At 44.2% G+C, this 25,306-nt stretch overlaps 2 protein-coding genes across 6 annotated transcripts; one reads left to right on the top strand and one right to left on the bottom strand.

Moving 5' to 3' along the window:
* Window positions 1-3,356: 3,356 nt before the first annotated feature.
* On the top strand, window positions 3,357-25,300 carry LOC124311187 (PDZ domain-containing protein 7-like). Of its 5 annotated transcripts, none has more exons than XM_046775560.1 (12): window positions 3,357-3,533; window positions 3,593-3,757; window positions 14,875-15,194; window positions 16,135-16,199; window positions 16,492-16,722; window positions 16,823-16,853; window positions 16,937-17,143; window positions 22,066-22,182; window positions 22,395-22,529; window positions 22,794-22,872; window positions 23,048-23,130; window positions 24,780-24,845. In XM_046775560.1, the coding sequence occupies exons 2-11, from the start codon at window positions 3,739-3,741 to the stop codon at window positions 23,059-23,061; spliced, it is 1,218 nt and encodes a 405-aa protein (XP_046631516.1). In that variant the 5' UTR covers window positions 3,357-3,533; window positions 3,593-3,738; the 3' UTR covers window positions 23,062-23,130; window positions 24,780-24,845. The 5 variants fall into 5 exon arrangements, with proteins under 5 accessions (XP_046631516.1, XP_046631515.1, XP_046631517.1 ...); XM_046775559.1 differs by lacking the exon at window positions 23,048-23,130 and adding an exon at window positions 25,147-25,300 and having other exon boundaries at window positions 3,364-3,533; window positions 24,780-25,040; XM_046775561.1 differs by lacking the exons at window positions 16,135-16,199; window positions 23,048-23,130 and adding an exon at window positions 25,147-25,300 and having other exon boundaries at window positions 3,365-3,533; window positions 16,586-16,722; window positions 24,780-25,040.
* On the bottom strand, window positions 3,763-5,166 carry LOC124311320 (serine/threonine-protein kinase/endoribonuclease IRE1-like). Its single transcript, XM_046775765.1, has 2 exons — window positions 4,794-5,166; window positions 3,763-4,708 (listed from the first exon to the last, which is right to left on the bottom strand). The coding sequence occupies exons 1-2, from the start codon at window positions 5,030-5,032 to the stop codon at window positions 4,036-4,038; spliced, it is 912 nt and encodes a 303-aa protein (XP_046631721.1). The 5' UTR covers window positions 5,033-5,166; the 3' UTR covers window positions 3,763-4,035.
* Window positions 25,301-25,306: the final 6 nt, after the last annotated feature.

Here is a 25,306-nt window from a genome sequence, read left to right as displayed (position 1 = left end):
CTATGCATTTTACTTTTCAATATGATACAGTGATAAAAAGGCAGTAAACCAGTAAATACTTAAGTACGAAATAGTGAAGTCGTGAATAATAGGGTAAAGTACCTAATTCGGGACAGGCCCGAAAATTTCTTATTTGGGACGAAATAACATTTTTCAGTTTAAAACAAAAACTAACCCGAGTTTCGATAAGAAAAGTTGCTGAAATTAAAGAAAATGAACGGATCTACGTTTATATACAACTATGTCAATGTAGCTGTACAAATTTTAAAGATATGACAAAAAATATATTGGGAAAAAGGACTTAGAAAAAAGCTAGATTTGGGACGTTTGCAATCTTGCAATATTAAGATATTTAGGGGTTATTTTGAGCTGAATTTAGTCTTAAAATAAAGAGCTCGACAGAATCTTTAGATTCAATGCATAGAAATGCAAGAAAAATAAAGAAATTTCCATCAAATCGAACTTGAAGCTTGCTGGCGATAAATCCCATAACACAAAATCGGGACACCCAAGTACACAAAATCGGGACAGTATAATGTACGCAAGATGGCACTAGTTGAACTGTCAAAATCAGGGTTTTACTATCTAACTTCTAAGTTCCGTCCTGGACGACACTTATTGTGAGGTCGAATATTGATGATGAAAGTTTTTTTCATTACGTCTTTTATGATTTTGTATAAGAGTCTTGCCCCTAATTGTTAATTCTATATAATTTTGTTAAGACACTTTCCAAAAAATTCTTGTGGCACAGTGGGTTGAGTGACTCTACTAAGAATCGCATTTATAAACTCTCAGTCGTGGGTTCAAATCCAAGGCATTTTTGATATTATTTCGGAAATCGCCTCAGGGCTGTCCCGAATTTATAGCACAGTAAGGATACCCGTAAAATTAATTCTGCGTGTTCTATCCTACGATTTGCATCATACATTGAAGAGATCGCCCTATTCTTGTATGTTCCCATGGCTCAGTGGATAAAGTGGCTGCCTGGGAATCGGATTATCTTTCTTGGTCGTTGGTTCGAATCTCGGGTAAGGCATTTTTTGAGATATTTCGAATATCGCCTCAGGGCTGTCCCGAATTTATAGCACAGTAAGGATACCCGTAAAATAAATTTGACGGCCATTTCCCTTTGGTTTTCATCATCTGTCGAAGAGTTCATCACATATTGACGTATTCCGATGGCACAGTGGGTTCAGTCGCTGGCTGGGAACCACGTTATACTTTTGATTATTGGTTCAAATCCCAGGAAAGGTATTTTTAAAATTATTTCGAAAAACGCCTTAGGGCTGTCCCGAATTTATAGCACAGTAAGGATACCCGTAAAATTAATTCGACGGCCACTTCTCATTGGTTTTTATATTACATAAAAGAGTTCGAACAATATCGATAAGTTGTATTGGCACAATGGTTTAGTGGCTGGTTCTAACGCAAGCTTTAGTAATCGATTATGGGTTCGAATCCTGTTACCAGCATTTTTTGAATTATTTCGGATATCGCCCAAGGGGTGTCCCGAATTTATAACACAGGGGTTAGCTAAAAGCCATAGCCATAGCCAGTAGTGTACCCGTATGTAAAAATAATTCGACAGGCAACATAATCTCCCCGATGTAGAAGACTTTCGTTGTTCTCATGGCTCAACGGGTTAATTGCTGACATAGATGACATTTTCATTGAATGTCGTTTTCAGCCCCGTGTTCAAATTCAGAAGATAATTTCGATAGACTTCAGATTGAAATATTTTTTAAAAATAACCAAAGTAAGATTCGAACACAGAACCAAACCAAAAATTTCGTAAGAGACAGGCACTAAACCACTGTGTCAATACAACATATCGATATTGTTCGAACTCTTTTATGTAAGATAAAAACCAATGAGAAGTGGCCGTCGAATTAATTTTACGGGTATCCTTACTGTGCTATAAATTCGGGACAGCCCTAAGGCGTTTTTCGAAATAATTTTAAAAATACCTTTCCTGGGATTTGAACCAATAATCAAAAGTATAACGTGGTTCCCAGCCAACGACTGAACCCACTGTGCCATCGGAATACGACAATATGTGATGAACTCTTCAACAGATGATGAAAACCAAAGGGAAATGACCGTCAAATTTATTTTACGGGTATCCTTACTGTGCTATAAATTCGGGACAGCCCTAAGGCGTTTTTCGAAATAATTTTAAAAATACCTTTCCTGGGATTTGAACCAATAATCAAAAGTATAACGTGGTTCCCAGCCAACGACTGAACCCACTGTGCCATCGGAATACGACAATATGTGATGAACTCTTCAACAGGTGATGAAAACCAAAGGGAAATGACCGTCAAATTTATTTTACGGGTATCCTTACTGTGCTATAAATTCGGGACAGCCCTGAGGCGATATTCGAAATATTTTAAAAAATGCCTTACCCGAGATTCGAACCAACGACCAAGAAAGATAATCCAATTCTCAGGCAGCCACTTATCCACTGAGTCATGGGAACATACAAAAATAGGGCGATCTCTTCAATGTATGATGCAAATCGTAGGATAGAACACGCAGAATTAATTTTACGGGTATCCTTACTGTGCTATAAATTCGGGACAGCCCTGAGGCGATATTCGAAATATTTTAAAAAATGCCTTTCCTGGGATTTGAAACATGAACAAAAAACGGTAACGGTTTCGTTATCCGTCACTCAATCCAACGTGCCATGAAACACTGTCGAAAATGATCTCTTGTGTAATACCGTTGACAATAGTCGTGCAATTCGGAATAAGAGGGATGCTGACAGTCAAATATGTTGATTAACGTTTATTCATATAAAGACACTTTTAGATGTGAAGGGAGTCGAACCCTAACCTGTTGTACGTGAGATTGATAGGTCAACATGCTATCCGTAAGACCAATCGTGTGTTTTGATTTCTGTTTTCATTACTGTCAAAAAGTGGTTGTTGCTACACAACCAACGGTAGATGGCGCTGGCGACTGTCCCGCATTTGGTTTCTTTGTCCCATACTTTTTATCGGTGTCCCGACTTAGGAAGGTGTTCGGCCTATACTAAAGCATGCGAAACGGCAATAGCCAAAAAGTGTCCCGAATTAGGAACAATACCCTACTTGTTGCATTTTTTAACTGATTGTTCAAAATTATTCTCGTTGAAATATTCCTCGTTGAATTATTCCCGTAAAAAAATCTCCCTTTTACGAATTTATTCCCGTAAGAACTAATTCGCATTACATTATTTCTGATGAATTCCATTGGTGGCGTATACATACCACATGATACATGTAAATTAATTTATTACAAATAGAACAAGTTTCTCGTAAGTTTCTTTCTTCTCGAAGTCTGAGCACGAAAAAGATAAATGAAAAGTTAGTTTCATGGCCGCCAGAGTTCCCAGAGGAAATATTGGCACTCGAGTGAAAGCAAAGCCCTAGCAGAAGCCAAAAACTTTTGTATTATTTCGCCAAAAACTCGGAGTGTGTGGTGTGTTGGCATATTAAACTTTCTCTCGCTCGGAGCCAGGAACAAATTAAAAGCACTCAAGTGATGTATTTACTCTGTTAACTAATCTCGTGCGCCCTCGTGTTTACTCTGACTCGTCTTTCAGGTTATTAGCATATAAGCAGAAGACCTGGCGAAGAAGAAGTTCTTTCAACCACGTGGATTTTTGGCTGTTGGCTGAGTGAGATTGGCGCTGAACCATTTCCGTTTCCACTCGACGTTCTTTCTTTCTTATCCAGCTACTCGACTTGGATGTCTGCAACAGAAACAAGTAAGTTGTGTCCATTGTTTATTTCTCTTTCGTGGTGCAACATTTGGTTGGAGTGGTATAGGACCAATGTGGGGTAATTGGAACATTCCAAGTCATATGGAACTAATGGATTAGAATAACACCGATCCCAAAACACACACACACACACACTTAAACTTTTTTGAGTTGTTGTTCTCTTGAAAATGAAAAAGAAAAAAGATCAAATGGGCGTTGTTGTACGAGGGCGTGTGGTTAGGGAGTCTTGATTGGCCCTTTTAGTTGATTGTGTTGACAGTTTGTCAAATGTCGAGCGACCAAAAATTGGATTGTGCTAAAACGTTGTCGATTGTGGGCCTGTAGTCGGGATCTCGCTGGATCATTCTCTCGATCAGTATTGCGGCCGGAGGCAGCTGGAGGCTGAGGGGTGCCAACTCGTATTGGCCTCCCAAAGCTCTCTGATCCCGGAAGTAGGAAGGCGATCCGAACGGGTGCTGGCCGCTGGTCAAAACGCAGAAAAAGAGGCAGCCCAGCGCAAAAACGTCGACGGCTGGCGTCAATAACTGGAGCTGGGCACCGGACTTTTGTCGCTGCAAAGTCGATCCTGCCTCCACCGTCGTCGTGACAGCTCTCGTCGACAGCCCCAGCGTCTTGATCTGCTCCGGTGCCAACCATCCCTCGACGCTGTCTCTATCACTGCAAGGCCAGCTGTCGCCCGACGAGCTGCCGGCCATGGCACCGAAATCAGACAGTTTGATTTGAACTTGCTTCACCAACTGCGGATTTGTCTGGGTCTCGGTACAAATGAGGACGTTGTTGGGCTTCAGTCCACGGTGGATCACGCCCAGTGAATGCAAATGTTGTAATCCTTGCGAAATTTGCAGTAGGATAGTGTGAGCCGACAGGGGCGGCCCGCTGTACTTGCCAGCCAGGTAGCCGGCCAAGTTGCACGTGCCCAACTCAAGAGCAAAGTAACTGCAAAGCGAAAATTAATCAGATACAAAAAGTGTGTGGATACAAGTGGGCGAAAGGTGGACAAGAAAGTTGTTTTGGTTTTTACGTGAAGCCGGAAAGGTGGTCGCATTCCAAGTGGTGGATCCGCAGGATGTTGGCGTGATGCTCGTTGCGATACAATTGGAATTCGTTGGCGTTCCATCTGAGCTGCTTGGTGATGAAGCGTTTGACGGCCACCGGTTGTTGTCCGCCTTTGAAACTTCCGCGTAGGACGACTGTTCCGCTCGGTCCCCATCCAATCATCTGACGTCGATCGAACTGGATGTCGCCCACTCTGATGGCCATCCCAACCTGGTGCAAGGCAGCCTCAAAGGTGTGACTGGACACGATGGATTGCCTTTTCTTTTCCCCCCCCGTTGGTCTATCCTTTGGCGCTCGATATCTTATCTGGCGCCCACAGATAAAATGTTATAACGTCCGACCAAAGACCGGACTTAACGATAAGGAACTCGTCGACAATGTGATGATGACATATCTATCTCTTTTCTATTCTCTCTCTGTCGCCCACCCCGACTTGCTTATTTGACTTGTCCGTTGCTATACCGGGTGGCCCAGTCGGTTATTAGGTGGAGCTCCCAATAAAGTAGGCGGCCCCGCCGTAAGACGCAGCGGACATGGCACTCGGCTGTCCTAGGCGGGAAACCTAATGGCCGACAATCTGAGCCGGGCCAAGGTTTTTTTATTTCCATTTTTTCCTTTTCTAGGGTTTCGTTTTTGGACTCGACAACTTTTTTCCTTTTTTTTTTCCCTTTTTTGATCGCATCAAGCCAATAAATGGAACACTACATGGAATTTCAGCCGGCAGCCGGCCCCCCTATTCTTTAACACAGGAGCAAAATCGATAGCACTTTTCCACAGTCTTCCCTCTCTGCTTTCATGGCTTTAGACGATATTTCGTAAATAAATGTTACCAGTTCAAGTCGGCAGGGGTTTTTATAGGCTTTCCGGATGATGGACGGTGCCGGGCTGCACCCTGTGTGTCGTGCTATTTTTTTTTTTTTTTTTCTAAAATAGAAAGGAACAAATCAAGTCACAAAAGGGAGAGATCTACTAACTCGAAAGCTGCGGGGGTTGCACATGTCGACGAGCCAAAAACCCGTGATGGTTGACGGCGTAGAAAATTTCCATCTATCAAACGATTATTTTTCTCATTTTTTTTATCCCAGGGGAATTTTCGGACTATAATTCATCGGAATTGATGGCCGATGGAGTAGAAAAACGCAGCGATTAGGCCATTTTTCACTGGTGGTCACAGTCAGTCAAGTCGCCGGTTAGTCGAGTGTGCGGAAGTGTTTATTTCTTGTCGGAAGAGAGTTAGAGAGAGTGGAACTGGTGAGGTACGCAGGAGAGCGAGACCGCGAGAAAATGGAAAAATTATAAAAAAAAAGGCTGGGTGTCGTCTACCCCCTCGAGACTGGTGTGGAGTAGTAGTCCATGTTTGTCGGTCCTTTTTTTTTTTATTTATTTAACCGTTCGAAACGACGACGGCGACGACTATCGTGCAGGGCCCGATGTATGTTTGCCCGTGTTTCGCCTTGTTTGTTGTCGGATTAATTGTATTATTGTTGGTAAGGAGAAACCGGGCGACGGCCTTGCGTTGGCTGGCCGGCAGATAAAGGGGAAAACACAACAAAAAAAAGGGTTGAACGCGCGTGTTATAAGGCCATCTAGTCGTAGGTTATGTCTTCTTTTTTTATTTTCTTTCTTTTTTCGCTTTCGTGTCATTTGGCCAGGGCCAGCCATGGCGTCAGCCCGTGTGTATTGTGTTCCTCATTGATGTTTGCGTTGGTTAAACAAGCGTGTCCCGCTCCTCTTACTTTTAGTCCCCCCCCCCACCCTCCTTTCATATCGATCCTGCCAGTTGTAGTAGAAGGACTAGCCTATTATACTTGGCCAGCTACTCTATAGACTTCTCCATAGAGCCACCAAATATAAAAAAGAAGAAAAGGCAGTCGGCTGGTGGCATTAGAGTTTAGTGACGCCTCCTCTTCTCGATTCCCCTTGTGCAGTTCCGCCGATGTTTCTTGTCTTTTGTTGGCTGCGACTCAACCGTCTCCTCTTCCGTCCGCTCTTGCATTTTTAGAGTCGCCCAATGTCACTGGCCTTTTACACCCGAATTTTTCTTTTTTTTAGGGGGGTTTAAACCGATCTGGTAGTTGGGATTAATCCTGCGGATTCTTGCGTGCTCTCCTTTTGGCCCTGATCATTATCGGATGACACGAAATCCATTGGGTCTCGGTGGCAAATGATTGTGCCACTCGGCCAGTTGTACCAGCAGCGCAGATCATTATTTTCTTTGGTTGGTGGTGGGGGCGGAAACTGTATTCTCTTCTTCTTCTTTCTCCGTCATCGTCTCATCCAGCCCGTGTCTGCCCCTGGCAGATATAACACAAGAGTCGTTCAGGACCGGGAGGAGGGTCTCGTATAAGCTATAAAGGATTACAGATCAAAATTGCACATGTGAGGCAGTGGCGGCGGCGACAACATTTTCTCGTTTCATTTTTCGGCCCAATTTTTTTGGCGACAAGAAAAATGAGGAAGGCAGAAAAATCTTGGATTTCGCATCGAGTCCCAAAGTTATAGGATTGAGGATATAATATATAGAAAGGCTCATTTGAATAGAGAGATTGATGAAAAATCCCCCGGCCCCTCCTAGTCGCCGCCGTCTTCGTCATCAGCCTCGTCGTCGTTCGATGGAATGCGTGAGGGGGATGTGTACAAGAGTAGGGGGGGGGAGGGAGGTTGGATATGCGACGGATGTCTTTTTATGATAAACACAGACGCCTTTCGGTTGCCAGAGTCAATCTCGGCTGATGTCTCTGTGTGCAACGGACTATGGGCGAGAGAGAAGAAAAAAAATCAAAGATGGAAGAAGAAGAAGAGGAAGAAGAAAATGGGAAGGATAGAATGTCAAGTAATAAGGAGATGCCTACAGCGGGGGATATAGTAGTAGTAGAGTGTGTCTATCGATCTCGTTTGGTCGTGGACGACGACATCACGCGGAATTGGGAATATATACACACACACACACACACACACGGAGGACAATGAGAAATGACTAGGCATCAGCCCAGAGCTGGTCCATCCATGGCAATTCACTCCTCCGGCTCGAAAGGGATTTTTTTTTTCTTTCTTTCGTTCTTGTTCATTTTTTATTTTCGTGATGTCGTCGTCTCAGACTTGGACAATGCACCACCCTCCCCCCTCCTCCCGTTGCAAACATTCTTTGTGTGGGATTTTCATCTCCATGGCGACGCCGATATTATAATTCAATTCTGTGTGTGTCTGTGTGTGTCTCCCGGCCATGGCATGTGACTCTCGTCCTTTTTTGGGCTGATGAATCGAATTTCGCATCATATTAGATAGTCTTGTATTGCGGATACCAGATGGAATGGCAACAGACGTGGATTATTAACTCGCCGAGGATCGCGTTCGTCCTCGTGACAAACAAAAAGAAACAAAAGATCATAGAATAAAAGATGTGGCAGTTGTTGTTTATCAAAGAAAGATGACACTCAAACCCTTGATCAAATGGATTGCAAACAATCTATTTGAATGGATTTTGATCTCGAAGAAAAAAATCCCTCCCCTCACTCTGTGGCGAGATGAGATCCTATTGCCTTCGTCCACCCTGGAGGTTGTTTTTTGTTTTCGGACATTGCGGAGTAAAAGATGAAAGATATTGCAATACTAGATAGATGGGCGGATGGATCCTGCCAATATTGCTCCTTGGTTGGGCATTGCGTCATCTGTATAGTATAGTATAGTCGTCGAAAACATTCAATGAAAGTTTTATAGAGTCTAGACGAGATGTTTGTTTGTCATTTTTCTTTTTTTTTTCTCTCTCTCTTTCTCATTGCACCGCAAAGTTGGTCCGGAAACGAGCCAAAAGTTGTCCGGGACGAATTCGATCCGTCACCGTCACCGCCGTCACCACCACTGCTGCCACTTCTTGTATACAGAAAATCAAATAAAAAGGAAAAGAGAGTTGAAAAACATGGGCGGGGGACAGTTGTGTATCGGATGCTATTACACCACACTGGGCACCAAATAGCAAAAAGAAAGAAAAGAGAGGGACGGGAGTGGAGAGTTTCTTCACGGCCGCGCTTTTTTCACGGATCGATACGTCGCCACTTTTTCTTCTTTTGAGAGGCAAAATCACGACGACTGTCAAAAAAAAAAGCGTTTGTCATAGTTTTCCCAGCCAGTTATCTCATATGTAACGGGAAGATGTGATGGATGTGTCTTTTCTCTCTCTCCCCCTTCCTGCATCTGTTTCACTTTTGTAGGACGGAATATTGAAAATTGCGAATTGATGGGTTGGCATTTGATATATCGAACCGCTTTCTCCGCCCTTTTTCTTTACCATCCCATGTCGTTATCAACCGGTTTCTCTTATCACTCGATTCTCCTTTATTCTCTTTTCTCTCTCTCTCCATCTATCCGGCGTGCCGATATTTCCGTGTAATTGATCCGGAAAATGAGATCTCGCTTGGTGATTGTGTGTAAGTGTGTCATCGGCTCATCAATCGTTAACCAATGCGCAACGAGACACTGCCAACATCACCCAGCAGCCATTTTTCTTTCCTTTTTTGTTTTGATTATTCCCGCACGAGGTTAAGAGAGATGGGGGGGGGGCCAAACTTGCGTCATTATAGCTGGCAAAAGATCACTGCCAGTCTATAATGATGAAACGATCGCCGTGACGTCATTCTATATCCCCCCTTCTTCTCAACTAGTAAATCATTAGACTCTGCCGTGAGAGAGTCGATTCCGGCCGACCAAATCGACGGGAACTTTTGAAATTACAACAAGGGATTGGGGGAGGATATTGGAGAGATTTATCGGCAACGACTTGAATTCTCTCAGCGATAAACATCACGCGAAAAAAAAGAAAGAAAGAAAGAACCCGATGTAGTTGCTGGCCAATAGAGTCGACCATTCGGTTCCGGTCGTTTTTTTTTCTTATTTTTTTCAGTTGGGTTTTTTTTGTTTTGTTTTGCTTCTTCCAGCAGCTTCCGTCTTGTTGTCTGATCCCTATGGGAACAGGATATAGAGCTACTGTATATACTCTCCCGACATTGTACAGTCCAATAGAACCGAGTAGTCTTTTATATTATACTACAGCAGCGGAGTGTATGTATATAAGGGACTCTGACTGGGGCTCTTTTATGATTATGATGATGCAGTCGATGGACGCCGGATGTGGAGGAACGAGAGAAGAAGAAGATTAAGAGTCGCGAGTCTTGAAGATGAAAGATGGCAACGATATCAACCACTGAGAAAGGAAGGAAAAAAAAAAAAGGGATGACGATAACAATTTGATTGGTCGGCAAGTGATAAGGTGGCCGGCACAATGACCCGTCCTTTTTTGGTTGTGCGCATGGGGGTCACGTTGAATGTTGTCGACTTGGGTACGTGTGTGTTATTATTGCAACGCGACAGCAACTGCCGGTGAGGCCCGGAAGGTGGGCGTTTTGATCCTCTCTCTCTCAGTCTTGGTGAAGATGGTGAAAGAGATTTATGGATGTGTATCAACACGACACAAAGAATTTGCTGAGCGGTTTGATGCGTCGGTGAGAAAGCGACCAGATGCGCTATGAAAAAAATAAAATTCTTTTTTTCTTTCTTTTTTTGAATGAACGCGGGAATGAAATAAAAGAATTGTAGTAAAAAGAAAAAGGAGCGACACGAAGTAGTAGACGTCATTTGAGCGATTGCGCAGAGTTTCTTTTTTGCCAACTTCTTCTTCATTTTCTTTTTGGTTTCTCCCTCCGTGGGCGCGTCTGTCGAACCACCACCTCCTCCTCCTCTCCCTTGCACGCTCCTTATTCTATCCTCCCGATCCTTCTTTTTTCGGTGGGGGTTCCTTTGCTCTGCAGCGACTCGAGTCCCGGCACATGTGAGCCGGAGTCGGACTAGTTCTGACCTCCAACCAACTTCGCTCCCGCTATCATCACCATCCACTCAATCCATCCAACATTTCGCTCGATTTGTTTTTTGTTCTCTTTTGGGTTGGGGGTTTTTGGGGTGAACCGAAATCAGGATCGACGGCGGCATCACCTTTTTCACACACACTCTCTCTCTCTATCTGTCTGTAAGCATCTGTACCATTTTCTTGCTTCTATTTGTCCTAGCTGTGTGTATGAGCAGCAACTTTTTGTTTGTTTTTTTGAGTTTTGACGTTCGTTGTTTGCTGCTTATTATTTTTTTCTTTTTCTCTCGTCATTTTCGATTTCTATGAAGTATTGTAGTTGTGTATTGATTGTCACGTTGTCGGGTTTGTTGGGGATTCGCGAAGCCCCTTTTTGACATTTGCTCCTTTTGCGTCTTCCTTTGCTCCGATTGTGTGCGCGCCGATAATTGGATGTCATGGCAACTGGCAAATCTTTAGAGGACGGATGGTTTCACCATCGAGACGGGAGCCCCTTCTCCATGTGGAGGAGTTGTCGTCTGATTGGAGACGGCTGGACACGTCAGTCGTGCTGGGCTTTTTTCGCATGCAACAGCCGACGTCTCAACTTTTTTGGCCAAAAAACCCACCAAAGAATAGCCAAAATAATAAATAAAGAACTGTCGTCGTCGTCACTGTCGTCGTGCGACAACAAAGAGATGAGGGAAAGAAGTTGACAAAACTTTGCTCAACTTGACTCGGCAAAAGCAACGGCCGGAATAAAAAAGAAAAAAAAAAAAGAAAAGAAAAACAGGGAAAGGAAATCTATAAGTGATGACGATGGAAGTCTAGTATATGGGAAAAACCAGCGGAGCAAAGTCAAATGTATGTACAAACAAGTTCATCTTGTTTGCTTAAGAGCAAAGAAGAAATGATTAGACCCGAATGGAGAGAGAGAGAGAGTCGCTTTTGATTTTATTGCTTTTTGAAAGGATTCTCCAGCACTAGTACTACTACACAACGCCAGACGCAATTTTGCGGAAGAAAAATAGATTTTTCCGAGAACTTGGATATTCATAATGAATCGGCGGGAAAGTTGGGACTTAAAGATTTTTAAAAAAAAAGGAGGAGCCCGATGGATTGTAGTTGCCCGAAAAACTTTTTTGTTTTCTTCCTTCTTTCTCTCCTTCCTTTCCCTCTGGAGCGGAGGAATAAACTCGGAAAAGCTGCCGACATCCGGAATGTAAAAGGGACTCTATTATATGGCAACAGTGGCGCACAGCAGTCGTCTTCTCTTCACGAGGACACATCAATCGGATGAACGTTTATGGGCCGCCGGACTTGAGAGAGTTGTTGGTAATCGATGAGGAACGGGGGGGGGGGGAGGGTCAGGTGCCACTCTTTTGACTATCAAGAACTTATGTTGCACACAGCCCAATCCCGGCCGGCGCCTCCTCGCACTAATCCGCGGTGGGTCGTGCAATTTTGTCGTCAATTTTGAATTGCCCGCCGTCGGATGTTTGCGAATTTAAAAGAAAAAACCAAAAACCCCCGCCAATTCTTTCAGCAGTGCGTTACGTCAGTCACGTCAGTCCTATATAGAGAATGCGGGAGTGGGTGGGTGGGGATCTTTTTTTTTTCTTTTTTTTTCTGACTTGACTTTCCCGCTCGACTATCAATTTCGCTCACGCTCTTTCTACGCCGGCAACATATTGGGTTAAGGCCGTATACGTATAGCGAGTCGGACTCGTCCCCGCACGCGCTCCCGCATCCATTTAGATGATGGGCCCCCATCAATTCAATCTACGTAATGTCGTTCATTTGCAGAGCCATCCTCCTCCTCCTACTCTTCCCCCCGTGCCATCCCGCCGACAAAGGGGGCAACGCACGCAGGCATGAGTATAGGGAACTAGAGACTATGTAATGTATGGACTGCACCTCTTTCCCCTTTTCCTGATATTGTGTGTGCCGGGCTAGCTGGCTGGCCGGAAGTTATGTGACACGGTGCCTCCCATTCTTCTTCTTGCCTGAGAAATAAAAGAAGGAAAAGAAAAGGAAGGCGATCCATTAAAACGGCGATCCGGACGGTTGCAATTCTCCGATAAAATATGCTATATCGTCCCAGTTCCATCTTGTTTGTTGTTGTTGCTGTTGTTGTTCTTCTCCGTCCGATGGCCGGTCGACCCAATTTCTGCCGGGAACCCATCACTTTATTTTTTGTTTGTTTTTGTGTTATGACATGAAAAGTGCAACACCAACGGGGGGAGAGAAAAGGGGACAGGAGAGATAGAGAAGAGGCGGCTTTGGGTTGGCTGGCCCATAGCTCAAGGATAAACTTTGAGATATCCGGCCCAGCCCCGCCGGCCAGTGACGTCTTGATGGACGATCCCGGCCGATCCTTTTTACTCTCCCCTTGTCATCGCGCACGCAAGGCTCGCGGAATTCACATATAAAAAGGAAAGAAACATCTGGGCGAACTGCTTTTGACAGGGTTGTCCACTTTTTTTCTTTCTTCTTCCTGCCATCCGCCATATTTTTCTTCCGACTTTATTGGCCGGACAATAAATTGGATGGTCTTTCGTTTCTACATACATTTTAGCTGGATCGGATGGCTAAAGCGACACAAACAGAATGGACTTTTAGAGATCTATCTCAAAGTTTCTTCTTTTCTTCTTTTTATTCGATGGCACTTTGACGGCCGTCGCGACCATACGACCCAATAGAAGGAGTAGATTCTCTTTTACGTGCTGTTGCGTGACGACTCCCGCCATATCCCGACAACAACAACAACTCGCTCCCCCGAAAAAAAAGTTAGTCCATATCATGCTGGCCAAACTATTGGAATAGAACACTACGGACTTGATGCATGGCCCCGAGGGCCGCCGAGACAAGAAAAACAATCGACTGGGATGGAACGATCCGCAATCCTAGACGTTTTCTTTCTTTCTTTCTTCTTTTTTTCGCTTTCCCATCCAGATCGTTTTTTATTTTGTTTTGTTTTTATTCGTCGCTTTAACTTGGTGAAATTCAATCGACTAGGGCACGTGTGAGCAAAGAAGAGTGCACGCAACAAGGTCCGACATCCAGAAGAAAAACTAAAAGGAAATAAAAAAAAGGTTGTCTCTTTTTTAATTTCAAAAAAAAGAAGAGAAAAGTGGTCGGGTGGGCGCTATATGCTGCTGCTGCTGCTGCGTTTAATGGACGCATTCATCAAGAGACTCGGATGCCGGCAGGAATGAAAAGGGGAAGCGGAACGTGTGCAACATTTCGGCGGATGAGACAAACAAAAAACAAAAAAAGAGGATCAAGATATCGGATCCCCTTTTCTACTCGTCCGACAGATCAACAAACGGGAGATGATGAAGGAGAAAGAAAAAAGAAAAGATATAAGATATAAGATGATGATGATGATGACGCTGGAGGCTTGTCAGCTTTCTGACTCCTCTATATGAATACCCTGGGATGCCCCACCATCCATCATCTGAGCGGCGCTCTCCTTTTATATTCCGCCCCGTTTTTTCATTCACCAAACAGCAGCCAAAATCAACTGGGCAAAATGAAAAAGGGAGAAAAAGAGAGATCCGCGCGCCGGATAATTGCCGTTCCTTTTGTCTTAACTCGTCAGACCAACCCCCTCCCAGCCAAAATAAAAATAAAAATGAGAGAAGAAGGTCAAGTCTCTCATCTTTTATTAGACTTTAATCAGTCATGTATCTTTCATTGAAACTTGACTGAAAAGAGTCAAAACCATCTTTTCATCCTGCACGGGAATTGGACACGACGGAAGCGATTGCCTTGATCATCTTTCGATTGCCGGAAAGTTTTTTTTTTTTTAATTTTTTGTTGTTGTTGAAAACGTCGACGTCGGCAGTTGAAGTTGATCGGCGTTTGTTTACAATTTGATGCCATTGTGGCTGAATGAAAATTTCATCCCGACGACTGTCGACGTTGCCATGGGCGACCTGGACAAACATCAACGCCAACGTGCTCCGAGTTGGTAAACTTGGATGCCGGGCCTCCTTGGGAAATTGATTATTTTCTCTTGCCAAGGAGCAGCAGCAGCAAGCAGCCAGCGATGGGCGGGTTTTCACTTGGATGTCGCCCGCTACCCGAAATTCGACATGCGCCTTGCACTGTTTGCCCGTTTTTTCTTTTCCCTTTTTGAAATTTGTAATGCACATGTGCCCGATGTGAGATTGTACAACAACTTTTCGCTCTTTGCGCTGGCACGCAGGAAACATCTGTTACACGGCGGGCGGATTGCGGGAGAAAGGGGGCCCTCTAGCGAGCGGCCGGCCGCCCACACTCGGGCCCCGGGAGTCGTGCGAGACGTGGTGCCAGTCGTTTTGCACAGGATCGGCAGCGGAGACGACGACAATGTCGGACGAAGAAGAATCGCAAGAGCTGGTGATGATTGCCGAAAAGGCCCGTTCGCTGCTCAACCGCAACGAACGCCAAGTGCTGAGTCACTGCTGCCATTCGTACCTGTCCGGCCGGATGGGAGTCCACCACTTTGTCGACGCACTACTCCGCCTCCTACCCACTCCCGACAAGGTAATAGACCTGCTCTCCTGTTTTTTAAATATTGTGTAACACCAAATCGTTTGACCGTCGTCGTACTTTTATTGTCTTCAAATTGAAATTGACGTTCAAAATGGAATCAGATGTTATACGAAAGAAAAGAGCCAATCAGGCGCAGTCATGTCCTCCCGCATCTCAACATTTGATTTGATTTTGTAAGAAGAAGAGCCGACCGATGATAGTTGAGTGCGTTTTCTTTTGACGGCATCGGCGCCGTTCCGACCTATCGCCCGAATTCGATCGTTTCCATCGGCGGTGGAAACCAGCAAACAAAGAAAACACAGTCGTGACTTGTCAGACAATGGCCGGATAAGAGAACAAGTAGTAGCCCCCAACATTCAGTAGTGTGGTCGTGTGTGTAGTGGGGTGCTGTTGGTGATGGTATAGAGTTTCTATCCTATACGCCCGTGGTATATTGAAGTAGTTTTTCGGTTATTTGCAAGCCAATGGCTTTTGTGCTTCCCCCAACTTGTATCCTTCCATCCATCCATCCGTCCTACTACCCCCGTTGTAAATACTGTGATCGTTTGAGCTTTTTTTTAGTGTTGCTGCGCCTATATAGTTTTATATTTGTACAGCGGTAAAAACAAATATGATTCGTTTCATTGCCCAGCAGACGTTATATAGCCAGTCCTTTTTTTATTTTTACTGTATTTTTTTTATTTGGATCTATACACAGTATGTTGGAAACATTAGACGGGCGAGGGCCGTAGAAGTCTGGGGGGAGAAACAAAAAAAAAACACGACAAACCGCCCAGTTGGTGGTCATTTTCTTTCTTTCTTCTCCAGTCGAATCAAATGTCTTAAAAGAGATTGATCTTCTTTGTTGTTTTCCCCCCATTTCTATTTTTGAGTTGGTTGTTTTATGTCTTTGTTTGGGAAATTTATTTCTCCGTTGATCGTATATATATAGGCCACTTTTCTGGTCGAGTTGCGTGAATTGGTGCGTGATGAAGACCACGACGAGTACGACTACAGGTATATCTATGATTCATTCCGTGCTGGGGCATACAGGGGAAGGGCCTTGGTTTTGTCTCATTTGTTTGACAGTCTGTTTCCACCTCTTAGATCCTGTCGTGTATATTGTCGCACTTGTGTAGAGAATTCCTTCCTTCCGTTTTTTTGTTATTTGGTTATTTCGAAAAGAAAAAGAAAAAGTATTGAAATGTTGACATGGATTTGGATTTCTTTGTCTGTTCTCTTGAAAACCGAATTGAAAACTGGCTGCTTGAAATGTGGGCATGGCGAATGGATTGGTGGCATGATGAAGAGTCTTTACCGTCCCGAACCGGCCCTTCCGCTCCGTCCAGTTCCAGAGCGCTAATAGCCTGGATTATGAGCAATCGACCGAATGTCTTTTGCAGGTCGAGCGAGGAGCCGTCGCCCCGTTGTTGTCCGGCGACGGAGCGACGGGCGATCATCACTATCATCATCATCCCTTCTATCACAACTACCAGCTACTCTCGCAGGGCAATTCACCAAACTGCTCCCCCGACATCAGGTAATATATATTTAGAAACTATGGCCAATCATCTTTTCTCTTTTTTTGGAATTCACCACATTTCTCTTTTTTTAATAAAACATTGTCGTCATTTTCTCAGAGAATCCATTCGAGCGGCAAAGTCGCTACAGGTAATATAATTTAAAAAAAAAACTTCCGGCTCTGATATTCCGGCTGAATTTTTTAATTTTGTGTTTGTGGGTGCGTTCAACAGGCGATGGACTTTGATTCGCCTTGCGACGTCATCGGCACGACGATCCAGCCCGTGCCGTTGGCCGCCTCCGCCCAACCCTTCCGGGGAGGACTGAAAGAGACCAACATCATCCCCATGATGACAATCGACCTGAAGACAGCCTTCCCCACCTCCTCTTCCTCTTCTGCCTTCAAACCTCTGGCGGCCACTTCCAATCACGTCACGAAGGTAATTATCATCATCTCCCTTTTTTCGTTTTTTTCGTTTTTTCAGCTGTCCAAAGAAAAACAGGAAGGCATTTACACAGATCTTTGATTTTTAATGTACAGTCAACATTGTTCCATAATAATTCGATATCAAAAGCCAGACGGGAGAGGGTTGGGGGGGGGGGGGATGTTTGAAAAGCCAATCAGTAGGAGATAAACACGCGGTAGGAAAAGTTGTTTTTTCTTCTTCTCTTTTCTCCTTTTGCGTGCTCGACATTTTTCTAGGAGAAAACAAAACCCAAAACAAAAGAATGTCGGACGGGGTCGTCGGGGAGGATATAGATAAAACGGGACGAGGGGGGTAGAAAAGAAATGAAGGGAATGATGAGATTTGTAATTCAATCGTCGGCGTTGGTAGACGAGGAGCCGGGTGATCCTTCGTTACCCGACAAATGACCGCCGGATGTTTCTTGTTCGGACGAGTCGTTGACGATGTAGTCACGCGGTGGGTCGGCCGGCCGGCGCTCTGTCTGCTGCTGCTGCTGCCCGTTGCGGACGCTGTTGTTTGTCGTCGTCATTTTCGGCCGCGGGATGCGCCATCGCTTCATGTCGCCTCCGAGCCAATAGGCGGCGTCGCTCAGACCAGTCTACGGGAATTTGGTTAAAATAGCAAAATTATCAGTTCAACTATATTGAACAGAGAAGGAATTTTTGGTCGAGCGATTAACAACTGGCCAGTTCAATGTCGTTTGAAAAAATGAGCAACTTTGCACGCGCGTTCACGCGTACTAACAAGTTTTTCTTTTTCTTTCTTTTTGTCATTTTCACGACGACCGGTCGTGAATGTATAGCTTCGTGAGCTAGTCTCTACTCTCGACTATTGCTAATTGGCTGCAAAAGGAAGGGAGGAAGGCTGCCTCCCCCTCCCCCTCTTTCCTCATCGTGAATGTACGTGTTAACCTTGAGTCATCCGTTGGAAGGTCGTGTTTGTTATGTTTTTACCAGACGGACCGGACCCGAATTAAAAAGAAAGAAAAAGACGAGAAAAATCATTTTGTTTTTCGATTGTTTAACAATTGAATTAAGAGAAGGAAACTAGGAAGGAGTGAGAAATTGTTCACGGACTCTCTCGAATGACATTTCTTGTTTTTCCACGTTTCGCCAAATTAGTGTCGAGGAAAATCGGAAAGAAATGGACGCACAACATTTAGTTATTTCTAGCGCCCTACTTCCGGGAATGATGTTCGCTATTTTTCAAGTGGGGGAGGGATTTTTCTATTTCCATCACGACGATGTGATCACGGCGCCTCCTTTTTTTATTAATATATTTTTGTTTTCCTCTTCCTTGTGAATCGAGAAACACGTACACACGTACACACGGATTCGACTTCTTCTTGTTTCTCAAGTCCTTGAACTGGGTTGTTGACTTTCGTCCCTCCCCCGACTTTTAAAAATGCGCCTCCTTCATCGTGACTAGGAACCGCACTGTAATTAGTGACGCAACCCATTCCAAGGATTCTTTTTCTTTCCATCTTTTTCTACAGTTGAAAAATGAAATACTCTGCGACCTCTTGGTTAGACGTGAAGGTGAAATCGGATCACGGCCTCAAAAGGTGAAATCCATTCGTCGCCGATTCATTTTCATTCCATCGATGGTTGCCCAAATGCCCAACTATATCAAACAACAACATTGAATGGATTCGATTTCCTTTTGATTCTCCCGCCGTTGTTTGAAAATTCTTTACATCAAAGTCGAATAAGTTTTGAGGTTAACATTTTGTGGTGAAAGTGGTTTTTCCTTCTTTTTTTTTTAAAATGTACGAATCTTTCAACCGAGTCATTTCGACATTGTCGGAATGATAATAATAATAATAATAATAAAAATCGGAAATTATCTTTTTCAAGAAAGAAAAAAAAAGAAAAAGAAAGAAATAAAGTCGTTGTCCTTGTTTGGAATATTCAGCCCGGATCGATTCGCAACGGCCTATATCACTTTCTAGTCGGTTGGAGACTCGTTACGGGGGCCACCCCTTAAATAAGAGTTTGAATGAAACGAGCCGACACCTTGTGTCTGCTAGAAACAAAAGGAGATTATTTAAAAAGAAAACAAAATACCCAGCCCTGATGTAGGAATAATAAAAACAAATCGGAAAATTCAATTCGACTTGGCGCGATGCAGCAGCGCAACTGAGGAATAAGAAAAAAAAAAAAAAAAGAGAAATCTTGTAAAAATCCAATCTCTTTTTTTGTATTATTATTTTTAACGACCGATTGTGTCCGCGTACAAGTTTGGTTGGGCCGTCCGTTTTTTAAATTTATTTTTTTTTAATTTGCACTTCCTGACAGAATAGGAAAATCACGATGACTCGTGAGAAGAAGAGGACCCCCTCCTCCGGTGCTTTATTGTCTGATGTCGTGTATGTGTGTGTGTGTCACATGACGTCACACCCGGCCAGGTATACAAACAATAGGCAGCTAGAGCCTCTCGCCTTTTTTATTTCCTTTTTTTTTTCCGCCACGATTGAGAAATCAAACTGCCAAGGGAATCCTTTTGCGGGCTGGCAGAACCAAAACTTTTGGCAATGAAAGAGGTGACCCCATTCGAGGCCTTGCTTCCTATTTCCTTTTGGCTCATTTCCCCCCGGTGACAGTCGAGAACAACACCTGGTCCTTCTGTCGTCATCCTCTCTGTGGCTCTCCAGCCAACGTAATGAGGTTGGGATACATCACCTTGGGATAGATTAATGGATATACCAACTGGTATTGTGGATACCGGAAATTTAGAGTTTTGGCGGAAAGGTATATCCGGTCGGAAGTGGCAAAGAGAAGCCAACGGCGGCCTATTCAATCGTGGAAATCAAAAAGAAACGAGTCTGCCGGGCTTTTAAAATTTATTTGGATTTGCTGGTGGCCGCCAAATTGAAACGTGTGATTCTCTTGCGACTCTCTTGCGACCGCACCGCTGCCGATGATGTCGAAATTGAGCCAGTGAGCCAGTGAAAATGGTCTCGCTGATGTCAATCCCACCCGAATCGTTTCCCTTAAAAAATAAATGCCCGGCGTGAGCGTTGTGTATCGTCGGTTGACGTTGGCTCGCTGTGGAATGTATTGTCACCGAGAGAATTATTCACGGATGACCAAAGTGCACCGTGACTCTCCAGTCTCCACGTAATCGCGGCTTTTCTTGAAAATCCTCTTTCAAGGCCGGCCAACGAGTCATCACGTTTTTGTACTTGACATTTTTGTCGCTTCATTATTTGAAAATGCCGCAGATTTCTTCAGCACTTTTTAAAAAATGCCTTACACTCAAAAAGAAAATAATGTGAAAATTTTGACGATACCTCTGCTGTGGTTGCCATGACGACACTGTTGGGTTTTGGGGGCTGGAGAAAAAAAGTTTGTTTCAAACAGCTGCAGTCGAATGTCGCACGTGTTCCGGTTCACTCTCTCAATCCCAACGGCTGCCCAAATGGACGAAGTGGGTTTGGTGTAGGATAGCAGCAGCGATGAATTGGGCAAAAGAAGAAGAAAAAAAAACGTCTGTTCGGGACGAGCGTCAGAGCACCAATGGTCCAACTTAACACACGGCGAACGACTTTTTCGGCTCTTCTTTTTTGGGAAACTCCCCCCCCCCTCTCTCTCTCTCTCCTTACCCCCCTTTCAATTCGTGTCGCTGCTGCTACTTTTGTCCGACTGTTGTTGTTGTTGTTGTTGGTTGCTGCTGCTGGAGCTTGCTGGCCCGTTTCCGCCGAGCGATGATTCGCGGTTGGGCAACCCGAGTCACGTGATCGTACTACATCGCCGTACTTGCACACCACTCGCTTGGCTGCTGGGCTCTGCTGTGCATAACCTGCTCGATCGGAACATGAACCACCCCCCACGGCCATTCCACTCACGAAAACTCCGGTCGGCCGCCGCCGGGCCTTTGCCAGACGTCATCCACCACCACACGACTCGACGGCGGCTGACATGTTGCGCTAATAAACATCGTATCGTCATCTTAACAATTGGGAGAGAGAGAGATAGTGGGCGCACAGCACAGCACACACAAAAATCGGGTGACCGCGGAACCTTGTCCGCCACGCATTAGCGGGTAAAAAGGTTTTTTTTTTTTTTTTTAATTTATTTTATACTATCTAATGCAATCCGATCACGTCGTATATCTCTCACACTATAATTACGTGTAAAAGAGAAAACGAGAAAGAGGGAGAGACAGAGGGAAAATGTCCTTGGTGCGGGATTAGCAATCAAGAAAATCAGACGAAATTAAGACGATGACGACGACGAGAGTTTGAACATTTGCGTGGTGCGCGCGTGCTCCCGCATCTTGATGATGAAGGCGTCCGTTTTTTTTTTCGATTGAGATAAGTAACGGCACAATGTTTGGCTTCCAGCATCGTCTGCCTTGGCTGCTTAATCTCGGGTGATTACATGGGCGAATTGGGCGGTCACAGTTGATGCTTTCAAAAAGAAAAAAAAAAAGAAAAATCAAATGTAAGCGACAACAGATGGCCACCGGCCAGTGAGTGTGTGTGAGCAGCGGTTTTTTTTTTTTATTATTATTATTTTTATTATTTTTGTTATATGTTTATTGCTTTTAATGCGCTTATATATCTGTATACATACCGTTCATAAGCGGAGAGTTTATTGATCCTTGACGTTCGGGATAAAATAAGAAGTGCATCTTTTCTTTCCTTTTCTGCCACCGCACGGGAAAACTGTATCATCCGCATCACACACGTACGCAAGAGTTTAGTTGTAGTTCCATCCGAGACGCGGGCCGGCAGCATCACGGCTGCTGGCACTGCCGTCCCCACGCATCATTTACATAACGGGACAACCGTGAGCGTGTCTGCCCGCCTCGGTGTAACGTTAGCCCGTTGCCCGTCCATTTGCATTTTCATTCTTTTTTTCAAAACTCTTTCTTCTGCTCTTATCTTTCAGGAATCGTTTGGTGGCCAGAAAAATGTTGCAGCTCCCACTACCACCGTGCCGAAACAATGGCCGACGAATAAAACGACGACAGCAGAAGCACCACCAGCACCAGCAGCGGGCCGGCGTGTAAATTTCTTTTTTGTTTTTTTCTGCATTTTGAATGAAACAACAAAATGGAAGGATTATGTAGCATCGGGGAACATGTTTAATATGGATGATGTTCTCAAGAAAAAAAAAGGCGATATGTTTTAAACATTTGCTTTTTCTTTCTTCATCTCGTTGTTTTGTTTTGTAGTTTTGTTTTTAAATTTTTCGGTCGTTCGTGTATTTGCATATAGACCGGGTGCCGGTTGCCCGTTTCGGACGACGAACCCACGGAGGTCGTCATTCGAAAATCAAAGAAAATTTTGGGCGTGGCGATTGAAGGAGGAATCAACACCCGACATCCACTGCCTCGCATCATCACCATCGACGTAAGTTTTTACATAACGGAATAACAGAATTTTGTTTTCTTTTTATTATTCGTAGAAAACGGTTATGGACATTTAATCCGGCCCTTAAAAATAAATGAAATCAAATAAAACGAGGTTCTTCGGGTGCCGTTCGAATGGCAGGGACAATATGAGAGAGAAGGAAAAAGTGTTACGCACGGTGTTTTCATAATAAAGCAACTGATTTCTCTTTTTTTTTTTTTTTTTTTCTTTTTCTCCTATTGTCCGTTTGCCGATGGACTGTAGGGCAAAGGAACGGCGTTCGAAGCTGCGGGACTGCGAATAGGGCAGACCATCATCTCCGTGGACGGAAGGCCGATGCAAGGTGAGGATTTACGGCAGTCGTCTAGAAAACGGCCACCGATTTGTCTCTTTTGTGTTGCAACAGCCCATCATATTCAATTCTTATTCCTCCCCTTTTTTTTCATTCATTCCTTCTTCTATGCGCATCGACGGATCGTATATCGCCCGTCTCTACTATTCCTTTCCTCGCCATCCAGTTTTTGCACAATAGTCTATCGCCCGCTGCGTCCTCCCGTGACACAGAAACCGCCGATTCTATATTTGGCTATGGCTATGTATTGTAAGTAAGAGACCCAATTCGTGTGAGCTGGCGAGACGGAAATAATGAGCGGACCCGAGCCATAGGGGCGAGAGAATCTGTTCCGCGGGTTGCAGTCAGTTGGTTTACGCTCCGTACGCTCTCCCGACATATCCCAACTGGAATTAGTCATTCGACGTAGTAGTAGTTCTCGGCTAATGGTAACATTAGATGTGCGTTGCCACAGGTGTAGCCCACCAGAAATGTTTGCGAGTTTCTTTTGTTTCAGTTTTATTTTATTTTTTGTCTTTTCGGTTCGTGAATTCACGCTGGAAACGAGGCTAACGAAATTAGCGCGCGTGGGCCTCCGCATGACGTCAGCCCAACACTTGAAAATAAAAAATGCCCAACACCTGCACACTCACTCGGTGTGTGCTCGCCAAGAGTTCCAGAAATTAGTCAGAAAAGAAAAAAAACAGGTGAAAATAACCGGGAAGGGATAGAAACAAGCAGTTTACCATTTTGATGTATGCGACGTATCAAGCCGCTGAATGTAAGCAGGTCAATAGCCTCCATTTTTTCTCTCTTCTTCTTCTTCTTTTTTTTCTTTTTCGGGAACTCGTTAATGGTATAGACGTGAATGCGATGGCCTCATCCGGGATGGATGGTCTATTCTACGCGCTGGATAGACTCACACGTCAGGTGAGCGGGGCTGTGCAGCGATCTGCCAGCCTCACCGGAGGCCACAGCCTGGAACAAAGAAGAAGAAAAACAAAACAAAAATCCTCTTTATCAAATACTGCGCGGAATAGGTGAAGGCCCCCCTGTTGTTAGCTCATTATATAGTCGTTTGAATCTCGACTTTGACCACTTGTGTGTGATTATTTTTCCATTCTTCCGCTGCTGCCTGACTCTTTCCGCGATTCGACTATGTATATAATAATGGCTGGGCCTCGTTTTATTTCTCATTCCTCCCTTTTCCACCCACATGGTTATTTCTCGTTATAGGAATGTAGATTGTGTTGACTTTCTTCCGCTTCATCAGCAACTTTCCAATCTCTTTCGCGTGTCTTACCTCTCATGCCCGCCGATGAAAAACACAAAAAAACGGAAAAAAAGAACAGCTTGACATCCCGTAAGAGCACCGTACCAGAGATGAATCGGACACTCGGCCGCCTGTCCTTTTTCTACCTATTAAACACACACAAAATCCTTTCTTTCTCTCTCACACGCTGGAAAGTCCGTTAGATTCAACTGTAGAAAAGGCTGTACTACACCGTTCAATGAAATGAGAATGTAATGTTGTTTTTTTTTGGGGGGGGGGGATACAGTACGTGTACTATACACAGCACAGTGCGTGCCATTTGTTGCAGTGCACATAAATATTCATAATGCGTGAAACTCGACGCTGGCGGGCCCTGACTTTCTAGACGGGAAGGTACCGTATTTTCTTCTTCTTCTTTAGAATCCTCGACGGTTGATGGGCAGGCCAACAACCATAATCGGAGATGGGAATATAAAGAAACTGCTAATGAGGCCACATGCCCCACAAAAACATGACAAACTGGTTCTCTTTTTTCCTCACATTGCCAACAACGGCTAAATGGCGTTTTGGATTTGCACTTGTCCTTGCTTATGCCCCAACACTTGTTCTAACTCTTTCAAAAAAAATTTTTTTTTTTTCAAACAAGGATTGACTCACGAGGAAGCGGCCCGCATCATCGCCAATTCTTACGCTGACCGGAGTGTGCCTGAGTTGAAACTGCTGATGAGTCCCAGCACCTTCCGTCCCAATGCCAACTATCAACCAGAGAATTGATGATGAAACTCGGAACCTTTTGCTCTCTTTCTCTCCCTGTCTCTCTATTCGACACGGTCCAACAGCGATGTAAGGAGTCCGCCTTCCAATTCGTATCGGCGCCATGTTTTACAACCCATTAGAAAAATCACAAGTAGGATTCGTTTTTATTATTATTATTGCTATTTCTTTGGTTCCACTGAACATTTCGTGTTCGATTAAAATGTTTATGAAATCATCTCGTCGTTTCTCTTATTCAGGTGCTTTTGAAACCGAATCCTCGCTTGAAGAAAATTGAACATGTTACTACTTTATCTCATTCTGCCTTTTAAAACCATGTAACTTAATATGGGTGCTGGTTATCCTTAAAGATTTGTTTCTTATTGAAATAAACGATTTGTTTGACTTTTTAAACGACAT

The sequence above is a fragment of the Daphnia pulicaria genome, chromosome 8 (genome assembly GCF_021234035.1).
Source record: "Daphnia pulicaria isolate SC F1-1A chromosome 8, SC_F0-13Bv2, whole genome shotgun sequence".
In the NCBI taxonomy this organism is placed as follows: domain Eukaryota; kingdom Metazoa; phylum Arthropoda; class Branchiopoda; order Diplostraca; family Daphniidae; genus Daphnia; species Daphnia pulicaria.
Note: the sequence above shows the minus strand (reverse complement) of the source record. Positions and strands in the feature narration are given on the sequence as shown.